Genomic DNA, 13,869 nt, shown 5'->3' with positions numbered 1-13,869 from the left:
GTACCAGGCGTGAAGAGGCTGCTGCAGACAATCTGGGGCACCGCAGCAGCCTTATCTAGGACACAACAGATGAAGTTTCTGTTCTACAAACTTTTTGCACTACACTTGATACCCAGGGATCGGTGGCGCTGTGCCCGGCCATGTGGAAACCATATCTGTGCTACTAGGACTGGGAAATATCCCACCTCAGCACTTCCACCCCCTCCACCACCAATTAGCGACACTCCGGCTGTTTTAGGCACAGACGTGGAAGCCTCCGGTGAGCCGGGAGCACGTGGCTAATTCCAAATTCTGGTTCTTTGCAGAACAGCGTCTCCCCCGGGGCATCTACAAAGGACGTCTCCCCAATCACACAGAGTCTGTTTCCATACAAGACGCCTTGTTCTCATCAATTTTTTACTGTCCTCGTTCACACAAAGTAAGCAATTATCAACCAGCCGAAAGGAAGCGGAGATAGTGATACAATGATGCGTGATACAATGCACTCCAGAGCTGCACTCACTATTCCGCTGCTGGTGCAGTCACTGTGTACATACATGACATTACTTATCCTGTACTGATCCTGAGTTACATCCTGTATTATACCCCAGAGCTGCACTCACTATTCTGCTGCTGGTGCAGTCACTGTGTACATACATGACATTACTTATCCTGTACTGATCCTGAGTTACATCCTGTATTATACTCCAGAGCTGCACTCACTATTCTGCTGCTGGTGCAGTCACTGTGTACATACATGACATTACTTATCCTGTACTGATCCTGAGTTACATCCTGTATTATACTCCAGAGCTGCACTCACTATTCTGCTGCTGGTGCAGTCACTGTGTACATACATGACATTACTTATCCTGTACTGATCCTGAGTTACATCCTGTATTATACTCCAGAGCTGCACTCACTATTCTGCTGCTGGTGCAGTCACTGTGTATATACATGACATTACTTATCCTGTACTGATCCTGAGTTACATCCTGTATTATACTCCAGAGCTGCACTCACTATTCTGCTGCTGGTGCAGTCACTGTGCACATACATGACATTACTTATCCTGTACTGATCCTGAGTTACATCCTGTATTATACCCCAGAGCTGCACTCACTATTCTGCTGCTGGTGCAGTCACTGTGTACATACATGACATTACTTATCCTGTACTGATCCTGAGTTACATCCTGTATTATACCCCAGAGCTGCACTCACTATTCTGCTGCTGGTGCAGTCACTGTGTATATACATGACATTACTTATCCTGTACTGATCCTGAGTTACATCCTGTAAATCTTTTATTTTATATAAAAATGAAAAACATAACAACAATAAACATAAATGAAGCCATAACTTCTGGCAAAATAATTACAACAAATATAATCAAAAATAAACTTACAAAACCTCCTGGCCCAGCCACACACACTCACCACATACTCAGCATGAGAACAACCAAAACCCTCACACAGTCCCACCACCTAATTTTTTTATTTTTTTTTTTTTTTTAATAATTTTTTTTTTTTTTTTATATATATATATTTTTTTTTTTTCCCATAAATAACTAAAGAATACACAGCAAAAAAAAGACATAAAACAGGAAATAAAAACATTAAATATAACTAACTAAATCCCACGCCCATCACCCTCCCCCCAGACACTGGTCTAACGTCCAAAGTTTGCGCTATATAGTCCAGACCAGTGCCCAGGATCGTATAGTCCAAATCCCGTCCACCCCCCTCCCAACCTAACACCCTAACACCAACACCCCAAAACCAACCAGCCTATATACACAAGAACTATAACTACATATAACTATAAATAAATACACACTGTACACAAGATACAAATACATTAAACAAATCAACATAACAAAACCAAACCACATAAAGCCCAGGTTCGGCGCCTGCAAGCCCCACATCACTACACGCTCAGATACAAAACAAAAATCTACTGTGCAGCATCAGCCCCAACACCAGGAGTGGAGATGACAGACTAAGGGACACTAAAGGAGAACCCCCTCCAAAGGAGAGAGGCCCTCCCCGTGCCCAGCCTCTCATGCTCCAGAGAGCGCACCTTCACCAGGTCACCCAGAATGTTCCTAACCACCTCATCCACCGGGAGGATTTTACGCTGCGTCGATACTAAGCACCGTGCATTCCACGTGTGGTACCTGACCACTAGACTGACTAGAAATAACGTGCAGCGGTCCCGGCCACCCAGGCCTCTGAATGCTCCATAGGCCCACTCCGCATAGGAGAGACCGGCCAACCCGGGCCAATGGATGGAAGCGCCCACCCGGTTGTACACCTCTGTGTTAAAGGGGCACTGAAGCAGGAAGTGGTCCATGCTCTCCAGCAGGCCACCGCACTCCTCCCGGGGACAACCCCTTTCCTCAGAGCTCCTACACTTCAGATTGTCCCTCACACACAGCTTTCCATGGAAGCAGCGCCAAGTCACGTCCCAAAACTTCAAGGGGATCCTGATGGAATTCAAAAGACCTAAACCCACCCCCAGATCCCGACTTGGGCAATCCCTGAGGGCCAGAGGCTTCTGGAAATGGGTCAACAGAACCCTTTTGTCAAGGACTTTCCTTGACATGGTCCTGATCTCCCACATTCCCAGACCCCACCGGCGAATCACCTTCAGAACCGGGGTAGCGTAAGCCGGAAGATGCCCATGCGGTGTGCGAAGATCCTTCACTTGTCCTCCTGTCTCCCATTCCTGGAAGAAAGGCCGAAACCATCCCCTGCAGGAGTATACCCACGGAGGAGCCCTCTCTTTCCAGAGGTTTGCGATATTGATCTTAAGAAAGGTATTCACTAGGAACACCACAGGGTTGACCATACACAACCCTCCTTGTCTCCTCGTGCGGTAAGTAACCTCCCTCTTGATTAGGTTCAGCCTATTCCCCCATAACAGCTGGAAGAACAGACTGTACACCCGAGTCCAGAGGGGTTCTGGCAACATGCACACACTGCCCAGATATATCAGCAATGGGAGCAGGTAAGTTTTAATCAAGTTCACCCTTTCCCTGAGGGTCAAAGACCAACCCTTCCACTGGTCCACCTTCTGGGCGGCGATCTTAAGCCTGCCATCCCAGTTTTGCATGGGGTAATCCCCCTGGCCAAATTCGATGCCGAGAACTTTGGCAGAGTCTTGGGGCCCTGGAAGAGTGTCCGGGAGATCAAACCCTGGATCCCCCTCTCCCAGCCAGAGACTCTCACACTTATCCCGGTTGATCTTGGACCCAGAAGCCTCTGAGTAGCGGTCAACCTCTGACATCACCCATTGCGCCTCCCCTCTCGAGGACACAAAAACGGTGACATCATCGGCATACGCTACCACCCTTAGAGTGGCTTCCGGTGCCGCCTGGTCCATCCCGACTCCCACCAACGGCCCACGATCAACCCTCCTAAGGAATGGGTCAATCGCGAACACGTATAAAAGTGGGCTCAGAGGACAACCCTGGCGAACACCAGACCCAACCTCAAAAGAGCGGCCAGTCCAACCGTTCACAAGCGGGAAACTCTCTGCCCCTGTGTACAAAACCTTAAGCCAATTGACAAACTCCCCCGGCAGGCCATACCTCAGAAGGACAGACCAGAGGTACTCGTGGTTAACCCGATCAAACGCTTTTGCCTGATCCAAGGACAGCAAGTACCCCTTCCAGTTACCAGCCCTGCCCTGCTCCACTGCCTCCCGGACACAAAGCACAGCACTAAATGTACTGCGGCCTGGAACAGAGCAGTGCTGGGTCCCCGAAAGGAGCCGGGGCGCAAACTGCACCAGCCGATTAAACAGCACCTTTGCCAAAACCTTTCTGTCCGTATTGAGAAGCGCTATGGGACGCCAGTTCTCAATACGAGATCGGTCCTTACCCTTTGACAGAATGATCAGGGCAGACCTCCTCATTGACTTCGGCAGAGCGCCCGAGGAAAGACACTCATTGAATACCTCAGTCAAGAGGGGAACCAAGGCGTCCTTAAAGGTCTTATAAAACTCAGATGTTAAGCCATCCGGACCTGGCGATTTCTTGAGGGCGAGCCCTTCAATCGCCAGGCTGACTTCCTCTTCCCTGATCATCTCTGTCAAAACATCAAGAGAGGGGTCTACTCCTGGCTCAGGGACAGTTTCAGCCAGGAAAGCCGACATCACATCCCGATCTAGATCCTTCCTGCCCAAGAGGTGCGAGTAGAAGGATCTGACGACCTCCAGAATCCCTGATCTGGACCTTTTCAGGGATCCCGTACTGTCAACCAGTCCTGTGACAACTTTACCATTCACTGACATCTTGCAGTTTCTGTAAGGGTCGGGCGAGCGGTATTTCCCGTAATCCCTCTCAAAAACCAAAGATGCGTGTCTATCGTACTGACACCTCTTCAGCAAGGATTTCACTCTGGAGATGTCCTCACGACTACCTCCAGTCGAGACGAGATGCTCGAGTTTCCTCCTCAGGCCCTGATACAGGCGGTACCTGTCCAGGCTCCTGAGGCTCGAGAGCTGGCGGAAGAATCTCGCCACCCTTTTCTTGAGCATCTCCCACCACTCTGACTTACTGCTACAAAGGCCCAGCAATGGTACCTGGCTCTGAACAAAGTCCTCAAAGGATTGTCTTATCTCCGCTTCTTCCAGGAGAGACGAATTGAGCTTCCAGTAGCCTCTTCCCATCCGGGGGGTCTCTGTAACATTCAGAGAAAACAAAATTAAACAGTGGTCGGAGAACTCCACCTCAACAACGGACACTGCTGAAGAAATGGCTTCCTCCTTTAAATAAAACCTGTCTATTCTAGACCTGCAGCTACCCCTATAATAGGTGAACCCCGCGTGGCCTGGGGTGTGCCGGATGTGGACATCCACCAGGCGAGCCTCACTGGCTATGCTATTAAGAGCGACGCTATCATAAGTCAGCTTGTCTCTGGAACCTCCCCTATCCTGGGACCTCGTGACAGCATTGAAGTCCCCTCCAAAGACCACCTGCCGACTTGTAAAAAGGTAGGGCTTGATCCTCATAAAGAGACACTTCCTGTCCCACTTGGACTGGGGACCATAGATGTTAATAAGACGAAGTTCTTGTCCCTTCATGAGGACATCCAGGATCAGGCACCTCCCCATTTCTAACTCAATAACTCGTCGGCATTCTACCGGTGCGGTAAAAAGGACCGCCACTCCGCTATACGGCTCGGCCGCAAGAGACCAATAGGAAGGCCCGTGTCTCCATTCCCTCTTAGCTTTAAACACGGCCGCCAAATCTGGCAGCCTGGTCTCCTGCAAAAATAAAATGTCGGCTTCAACACGGCCGAGAAAATCAAAGGCCGCAAATCTAGCCGCATCAGACTTAATGCTGGCGACATTAATGGACGCCAGCGTCAACGGAGTGGGTGCCGCCATCATGAGTGATTGAGTTAGACGGCTTTTTTCTTACTACCTCCCTTCCCTCTACTGTCCTCTAAAGATGATCCCTTTTCCCTTCAGAATTGGGGCAACTTCTTTTTAACGAAATTGAGGTGTCCATGTTATTACTGGCCCCCAAGGACCCACCCGGACCACCCTCTCCTTCGTCCTTGTCTCCTGACTCTGAGTCAGTCTCCCACTCTGAGGACCCAGCATCCCCAGAGGATAGAGACTCGGCGCCCCCTGCAGGCTGCTCCGCCGCCACCTCCAGAACCCCACCCTCAGCCCCTCCTTCCGAGGAGGCGATCTCATCGAGGGTGAGGAACCGGTTGGAAAGCTCAACCAGAGGGGAGGAAGTTTTCCCTTCCTTAGGTACCTTAGATACGCCGCGCTATTTCTTTTTCTGCTTGCGCTTATTTTCTAGCCAAATCCTGTTATCCTCATCCATACTCTCATAATGGGAGGACGTGGAGGACATGGCACCTTTCTCACGCTCCATCCTCCTGACCTCCTCATCCAACTCATCATCCCTCAGGGCCTCAGTAGCATGACCAGCCTCTGAGGAAGGACCAAGGGTCACCCCAGCAACCTGAGGTTTCCCCAGTTCTCTCCCTTTTTGTCTGGCTTCAAGCCGCCTCAACTGAGAAGGTGACTTATTCTTACTTTTCTTCACAGGCCCCTCAGCTCCTCCACCTCTGCTGGTACCTTCCCCAGCAGAAGCAACCTCATGGCTCTCCTCCACTGGGGTCACAACCGCATTGGCAAAGGAGCGAGGACAACGGCTGAAAGGGTGACCGAGCTCACCACACAGGTTACACCTAATGTCCTTACAGGATGCAGCGAGATGACCTAGCCCACCACACAAAGCGCACTTCTGCACTTGGCAGCTGGCGCTAAAGTGTGTGGGGTCACCGCACCTGTGACAGACCTTCGGCTGCCCCTGGTAGAAAATCAGGATTCTGTCCCGTCCAAGAAAGGCTGAAGAAGGAATGTGGGCGACTGTGCCGCCTGAACACTTCAACTTCATCATGAAGGTCCAGGCTCCAGACCAAATGCCAAATTCATCGCGGTTTTTCTGAGGTACCTGAACTACTTCGCCATAACGACTCAGCCAAGTCATGATGTCCATGCAAGAAAGTGACTCGTTACGGGTCAAAACGGTCACTCTCTTGACTGTGTTTTGGCGAGACACTGCTTGCACAGCAAAGTCTCGCCATGCGGGCTCGTTCTTTGCCAGCTCATAATTCGACCAGAAGAGCTCTAAGCCCTCCGGCCGAACAAAGCTGACATCGAACTCCGGAGTACCATAAGGATGTATCAGGGCAAAGATGTCACTAGCCCTGAAGTTCATCTTCAGGAGGAGCTCCACCACCCTTGACCTGGGTGGGCATGCGTCACTGCCCCTCCAGCGAAGACGAACCACATTCCTACGGGCAGCTCCGGGCCCGGTTGTGGGTAAAGACCATACAGTCTCTCCCCCCCTTTTCTCTTGGAAGGCTGCCAGGCCATGCCTGTCTGTCCAGAAGGACAGATCAACCTCTCTCCCCTCTACATTGATTGACTTTTCCCCTCTCCTGAGAGCCTCCAGAAGACGCCTTTGTTCCCAGAGCCAGGAGACAAGGAGTTAACCCCACTTGCCCCAGCGGTGACACTCGCATAGCTCCTTATGGGAGCGGCCACCACTGGGGGTGCAGATGGATCAGCACTCCTACCAGGATCCCCCCCATCACCATTCACCACCCCCACATTCACCACACTATGTACATTACTGCCTCGCTTCCTTGCATCACTGCCTCGCTTCCTTGCATCACTCACACCAGCTGGGCCAGGAGGACCTGGGGTTGCCTCGGCGTCACTGGACACTGGGGGTAGAGCCACCTCCATAGCTGATACAGCCTGAGAAGAGGCAGCTCCAACCCCGATCTTACTTGTGCCCTCTGCCTCATTGGCATTAACCCCTTGTTGTCCAGTAGTTTTTCGCTGCTCGCTGGATGCAAGAGGCCTCTTGTCTTTATTAACTCCGGACAGTCTCTTATGGTCATCTCCAGGGTCAGATGCACCAATACAAAATAACACTTTTCCTGTGCACTTTCCCACAGGCTGCACAGGACGATTGGGAGGCGCCGCACCACAAGCCCCAGCAGCCCCATCACACTGCCGCTGCTCACCGGAGCTAGATGCAGCCACAGCGCTAGGGGCCACAGGAGCCACCGTCCCTGGCACCGGGCCACCCCCCCCCTCCCACTGGGGGGCAGCGTACAGTACCAGGACCTGCTGGATCGCCCTCACTGTCCGGCCTTTCAGCCGATGCCTTCCCTGCACCATCCTTGCTACTACAAACAAGGCTGGTGCTCTGCGCCATGATGGAACGTGGCTTTGCACTCTCCCCGCACCCTGGCACCGAGTCCACTGCAGGATTCGTGCTGGGCTGGGTAACGGGGCCTACACGACAGGCTGACACTGCTGCCTGCCCGGAGGAAACAGGGAGGGGACGAAACACCAGATTCACCTCCTGAGACGCCTTGATCTTCTTGGCTCTCTTCTTTCTCTTTAGGTCGTCATCTGGCATATCATCGCCGAAGGAAAAGTTCTGGAGGTGAACTGGGAACTCAAGCTGACGGATCTGAGCCATTAGCGCCCCTCCCTGACCGCTGCCATCACTTTCCTCCTCCAGGTTGGCAGAGCCGCAGCCTGATGGTAATGGCGCTTGCTCCGCAGGCAGCCTGTCGTGCGAGGCCTGCTGGTGTTGGCGCAGGCCACCAGACGGACACGGCAGGTCTTCCTCATCCTCCTCATCATCGCCATCATCCGCCTGGATCTCAAGCCCCTTCAGCTTTCTCAGCTTATCCTGGCGCATTTCTTCAAACCTCATGTCGTTCTCCAGCTTTTCCCGGAACGGACCGCTGTTGTCACGGATAAGCCGACGCTTCTCCTCCAGAGCGGTGACCTCGGCTTTAAGCCTGTTGATGGTGATAAGAAGATCAGGTTTCTTCTTCTTAGTGGCCACCCCCGCTAGGGCCAAGGTCTCCCTTATCTCCTCCTGGAGCCTCCTCAGCGCTTTTCCGGCTTCCTCGTACTCACGGAGGTGCTCAGCAATCCGGGAGCCATAGATGGTAGCAGACTCCCGGGTTTTTAGATCTCCCCATGCCTTTTCCACACCTCCGTGAGCACCCAGCTTTCCAGCTGAACCACCCAGCTTTCCCGCACATACACCCAGCTTTCCAGGAGGAGCACTTAGGCTGATGTCACTTGCCTTGATCTTTTGTGTTCCGGAGACCTTGCAGCTTCCCTGGGTCTTGGGGGTGGCAGCCGAGGTCACATCGCTGCGTCCTTGGCTCCGGGCAGATCTTCTTACCCCCTCCGCTTTGGCCGGTATCTGGCTTCTCCTGCCCCCCGCCGGCCTGGTCCGGGAGACAGGAGCCTGGGACTTTCCTGCAGGATTCATCCCAGTGAACCCACTCCCTCCCTGGGGAGGAGAGAGCAGGCCTGGGTGGATCGGTCTTCCACCAGGTGGTGCAGGAGCTCAGCAGCACACAACCACACCCTTCAGTAGCACACAGCAGAATGAGATTGCACGCACTATTCTGCTGCTGGTGCAGTCACTGTGTACATACATGACATTACTTATCCTGTACTGATCCTGAGTTACATCCTGTATTATACTCCAGAGCTGCACTCACTATTCTGCTGCTGGTGCAGTCACTGTGTACATACATGACATTACTTATCCTGTACTGATCCTGAGTTACATCCTGTATTATACTCCAGAGCTGCACGCACTATTCTGCTGCTGGTGCAGTCACTGTGTACATACATGACATTACTTATCCTGTACTGATCCTGAGTTACATCCTGTATTATACCCCAGAGCTGCACGCACTATTCTGCTGCTGGTGCAGTCACTGTGTACATACATGACATTACTTATCCTGTACTGATCCTGAGTTACATCCTGTATTATACTCCAGGGCTGCACTCACTATTCTGCTGGTGTAGATACATTACTTACCACTTTTGGCAAAACAGAAGTAATGGCATCTTTGATGGCTTCCCGGAGGTGGGGGATGTCGATGGCGGAACCAAGTGTCAGCAAAGCGTCCTGTAGGGGAGAAGAGAGAAATGTGTGAATGGAGGGAAGTGTTTCTGGCAGTCGTGCAGTATGTAGCTTAGTCTTTCTGAGGGTTTGTTACAATGTGATCAGACCGATTTATTGTATCCAAATATCAGGGGAGAGTTTCGTAGATTTTTTTTGGTTTGATTCTTTTTTCCTCACGTTTCTCTTGACGAGATACAATTGTAACAAACCCTCAGCTGTGTCAAGTATGAAAGAACTAGCTGCTGCACATTAACCGTTGTCTGTAATATTAGGGAGAAAAAGTGAAAAATCCTCCTCACAAATGACGTTAAATATTGTGCCCCATAACGTGTGTGATTAGGGAGGATGGCGGGCGATGCAATGCTCTGCGGCAGGAACACGCCGTCTCTACGGGTTTATTGTATTTCCATTATAATTCCAATTTTGTTTATAATAAAACATGAAATGACAATAAAAAGTGCCCCCCCCCCCCCCTTTCCTGGGGGACCCCTCCTCCCTTGTACACCCCCCTATCGGGACACGGATACACATCCTATAGACTGTGCGTCTCCTTTGTATGGTATCTGCGCGGAGCAGCCGCTACATCAGTCCACACAGCGCCGACACCAACACCGGATCCAATTTACTGACAACATTGTTCATTCCTCAGCCGTGTTTATCAGATCCGAGGAGGCGCCGCCACATAACGCACAGGAGCCTCCGATCCAGCGACTCCTCAGCCTCCGAGCTGCGATAATATATTATATATCCTGCAGATTATTACACCAGTGGGATCTGCAGAACATCACTCCCTCTGCATCCTGACTGATACATACTGATATATTTCACAGAAGTCTCAAAAAGCGGAACCCAACCTCTAAAATATATACAATGTCTCCAAATATTATAATATAAACAATGAAATATGTACAGGGTCCTCAAATTATAATATAGTTACATAAATACAACAACAGTCAAGTTCAGTATATAACTACAGCACCAGAACCAAACCTGGTACAAAAATACAACACCAGAACCAATAGCACTGAAGCACCAGAACTAAGCCCTATACAAAAATACAGAATCAGAACTGGGCTCGGTACCGATTTACAGCACCAGAACCATGCTTGCTACAAAAATTCTGCACCATAACCAATAGCACTAAAGCACCAGAACTAAGCCCTATAAAAATACAGAATCAGAACTGGACTAATTACAGATTTACAGCACCATAACCAATAGCACTAAAGCACCAGAACTAAGCCCTATAAAAAAATACAGAATCAGAACTGGGCTAGGTACAGATTTATAGCACCATAACCAATAGCACTAAAGCACCAGAACTAAGCCCTATACAAAAATACAGAATCAGAACTGGACTAGTTACATATTTACAGAACCTGAACTATACTAGAACAACGGACAGGCACTGCCAGTGTACATGAATCATGTGGAGAGATATCCCCGCATCCTGGCACAACATGTGAACAACCAAGAAGAAAGAGAGTGGATGTGTATGTTGGATTAAATTGTGAAAATTATTTTATTAAATCAACAAGAAAAAGACAAGACACCAAAAAATATAAAAACACTTAAAAAATACACGTTGACCGTGTATCAAACTCTCCTGGGTCAAGGTGTGACCCAGTACTCCCCAGCTAACACCAACCAAGACCATGAATACGTAACAATCACAAGTATAAGGGACGGCAAGGGTATGAAAAAATCATAACATAAACCAGTGCTGATGAAATACCCTGCTCATACAATACCCTTGGTATGATCCTCAGAGATCCAGTAAGGCTAGGTCAAGTGTCTGGACGGGATGCCGGGGAGGGGGAGAACCCCACGCGTATCGTCACCTCGGGGTGACTTCCTCAGGGGTGAAAGCATTCACCCCTGAGGAAGTCACCCCGAGGTGACGATACGCGTGGGGTTCTCCCCCTCCCCGGCATCCCGTCCAGACACTTGACCTAGCCTTACTGGATCTCTGAGGATCATACCAAGGGTATTGTATGAGCAGGGTATTTCATCAGCACTGGTTTATGTTATGATTTTTTCATACCCTTGCCGTCCCTTATACTTGTGATTGTTACGTATTCATGGTCTTGGTTGGTGTTAGCTGGGGAGTACTGGGTCACACCTTGACCCAGGAGAGTTTGATACACGGTCAACGTGTATTTTTTAAGTGTTTTTATATTTTTTGGTGTCTTGTCTTTTTCTTGTTGATTTAATAAAATAATTTTCACAATTTAATCCAACATACACATCCACTCTCTTTCTTCTTGGTTGTTCACATATTTACAGAACCAGAACCAAACTTGGTACAAAAATTCAGCACAAGAACCAAAAGCAATGCAGCACTAGATCCAAGCCATATATAAAAATACAGAATCAGAACTGGGCTAGGTACAGATTTACAGCACCAGAACCATACTTGGTACAGCAATACAGCACGAAAAACAAAATTTTTTGCCCCAGTGACAATTGGAGGTTCAAAATTTTTTTGCTGTAATGGGACCAAGGATTATCCATAAAGCTTCGTTACAGACACCTTACAGCTGATCATTGCAGTCTGGGAGTAAAGTAACATCCAGAGAGGTCACCAGAGGTCACAGAGGTCAGAGGGGTCCGTCTTTAACTAGAGGTCGTCTGTAACTCAGGTGTCCTTAAGTAGGGGACCGCCTGTAAATGCAAGCCTGCACTGATGGGTCAAATAAATAGCTAACACACCAAATCTTAAAATATCTCTAAGTATCAAAAGTGCAATATTCTAGTGTATTAAGAGGACCTATCTACAGAAATAATCTTAGTAGATTAGCACCTTGTACAGTGTAACATCCTGTGAAGATACAGCAAGGTGGTGCTCTGGCAACGCCCCCAGAGCCCTTTGGCTCTTTGGCATAATTGTAAAAGTTGATTTTAGATGGATTTATACTCATACCCATTTATACTCGCCTACCTTTGGCATGTATTGAACAATGTTAGCAAAGAAATATTGTGTAGAAACCAATCTCAGTACAAAAATACAGCACCAGAACATAGCTCCATAAAGAAATACAGCACCAGAACCAAACTTGAATTATAAATACAGCACCAGAACCAAAATTGATTTATAAATACAGCACCAGAACCAACCTTGATTTATAAATACAGCACCAGAACCAACCTTGATTTATAAATACAGCACCAGAACCAAACTTGGTTTATAAATACAGCACCAGAACCAAACTTGATTTATAAATACAGGACCAGAACCAAACTTGATTTATAAATACAGCACCAGAACCAAACTTGGTTTATAAATACAGCACCAGGACCAAATTTGATTTATAAATACAGCACCAAAACCAAACTTGATTTATAAATACAGCACCAGGACCAAACTTGATTTATAAATACAGCACCGGAACATAACTTGGTTTATAAATACAGCACCAGAACCAAACTTGGTTTATAAATACAGCACCAGAACCAAACTTGGTTTATAAATACAGCACCAGAACCAAACTTGGTTTATAAATACAGCACCAGAACCAAACTTGGTTTATAAATACAGCACCAGAACCAGACTTGGTTTATAAATACAGCACCAGAACCAAACTTGATTTATAAATACAGCACCAGAAACAGACTTGATTTATAATACAGCACCAGAAACAAACTTGGTTTATAAATACAGCACCAGAACCAAACTTGGTTTATAAACACAGCACCAGAACCAAACTTGGTTTATAAATAGAGCACAGAGAACCAAACTTGGTACAAAAATACAGCAGAAGGACCTCTGGAAAGAAATACAGTTCCTGACTTAATCTCCTACCATAAATACAACATTACAAAATACAAAAATACAGCACCTGAAACAAGAATGGTACTGAAATATAGCACAAAAAAATGGGCTCAGTACATAAATCCAACATCAGTACTGGGCGAGATTCAAAAATACAGCATCAAAAGAAAATTGGGCAAAGAAGTACAGAATGTGGATCAAACTTAGTACATAAATACAGCACCAGAAACTAGCTACAGACAGAAATACAGCAACAGAACCAGGCTCCATAAAGAAATAAACTATCAGAGCCAAGCTCAGAACATAAATACACAACCGGGCTCAGTACATAATTACAGCACCAGAACCCAGCTAAGTAAAGAGATAGGGATGGGTTTATAAATACAGCATTAGAACCAAGCTCAATTCATAATACTTCAAAAAGAGAAGCAGCAATCGCATCAGGCTCCATACAGAAATACGTAAAAGAAGGAATAAAAGAAGGGAAATGTAACTAATTTAAGCCTAAATGTTTGCACTTACTGAGAGACTCATCACGAAATTGTGAATCTGTAACCAAGAGAACTGGGATATTAGCATTTTACGTGTGTAAATATTGCTACATTAGCGTCCTGCCTGGCGAG

General features: G+C 48.2%; 1 protein-coding gene across 4 annotated transcripts in view; it reads right to left on the bottom strand.

Moving 5' to 3' along the window:
• The window catches only part of PDE2A (phosphodiesterase 2A), a 456,573-nt gene that overhangs the window by 187,062 nt on the left and 255,642 nt on the right, over positions 1-13,869 (bottom strand). For all 4 annotated transcript variants that reach the window (XM_072133790.1, XM_072133792.1, XM_072133791.1 and 1 more), the window contains one exon: positions 9,388-9,477. In XM_072133790.1, the coding sequence (XP_071989891.1) occupies positions 9,388-9,477 (90 nt within the window). The remainder of the gene's footprint in view (positions 1-9,387; positions 9,478-13,869) is intronic.

The sequence above is a fragment of the Engystomops pustulosus genome, chromosome 2, assembly GCF_040894005.1.
Source record: "Engystomops pustulosus chromosome 2, aEngPut4.maternal, whole genome shotgun sequence".
Lineage (NCBI taxonomy): Eukaryota > Metazoa > Chordata > Amphibia > Anura > Leptodactylidae > Engystomops > Engystomops pustulosus.
This window is presented reverse-complemented; position numbering and strand designations above follow the sequence as displayed.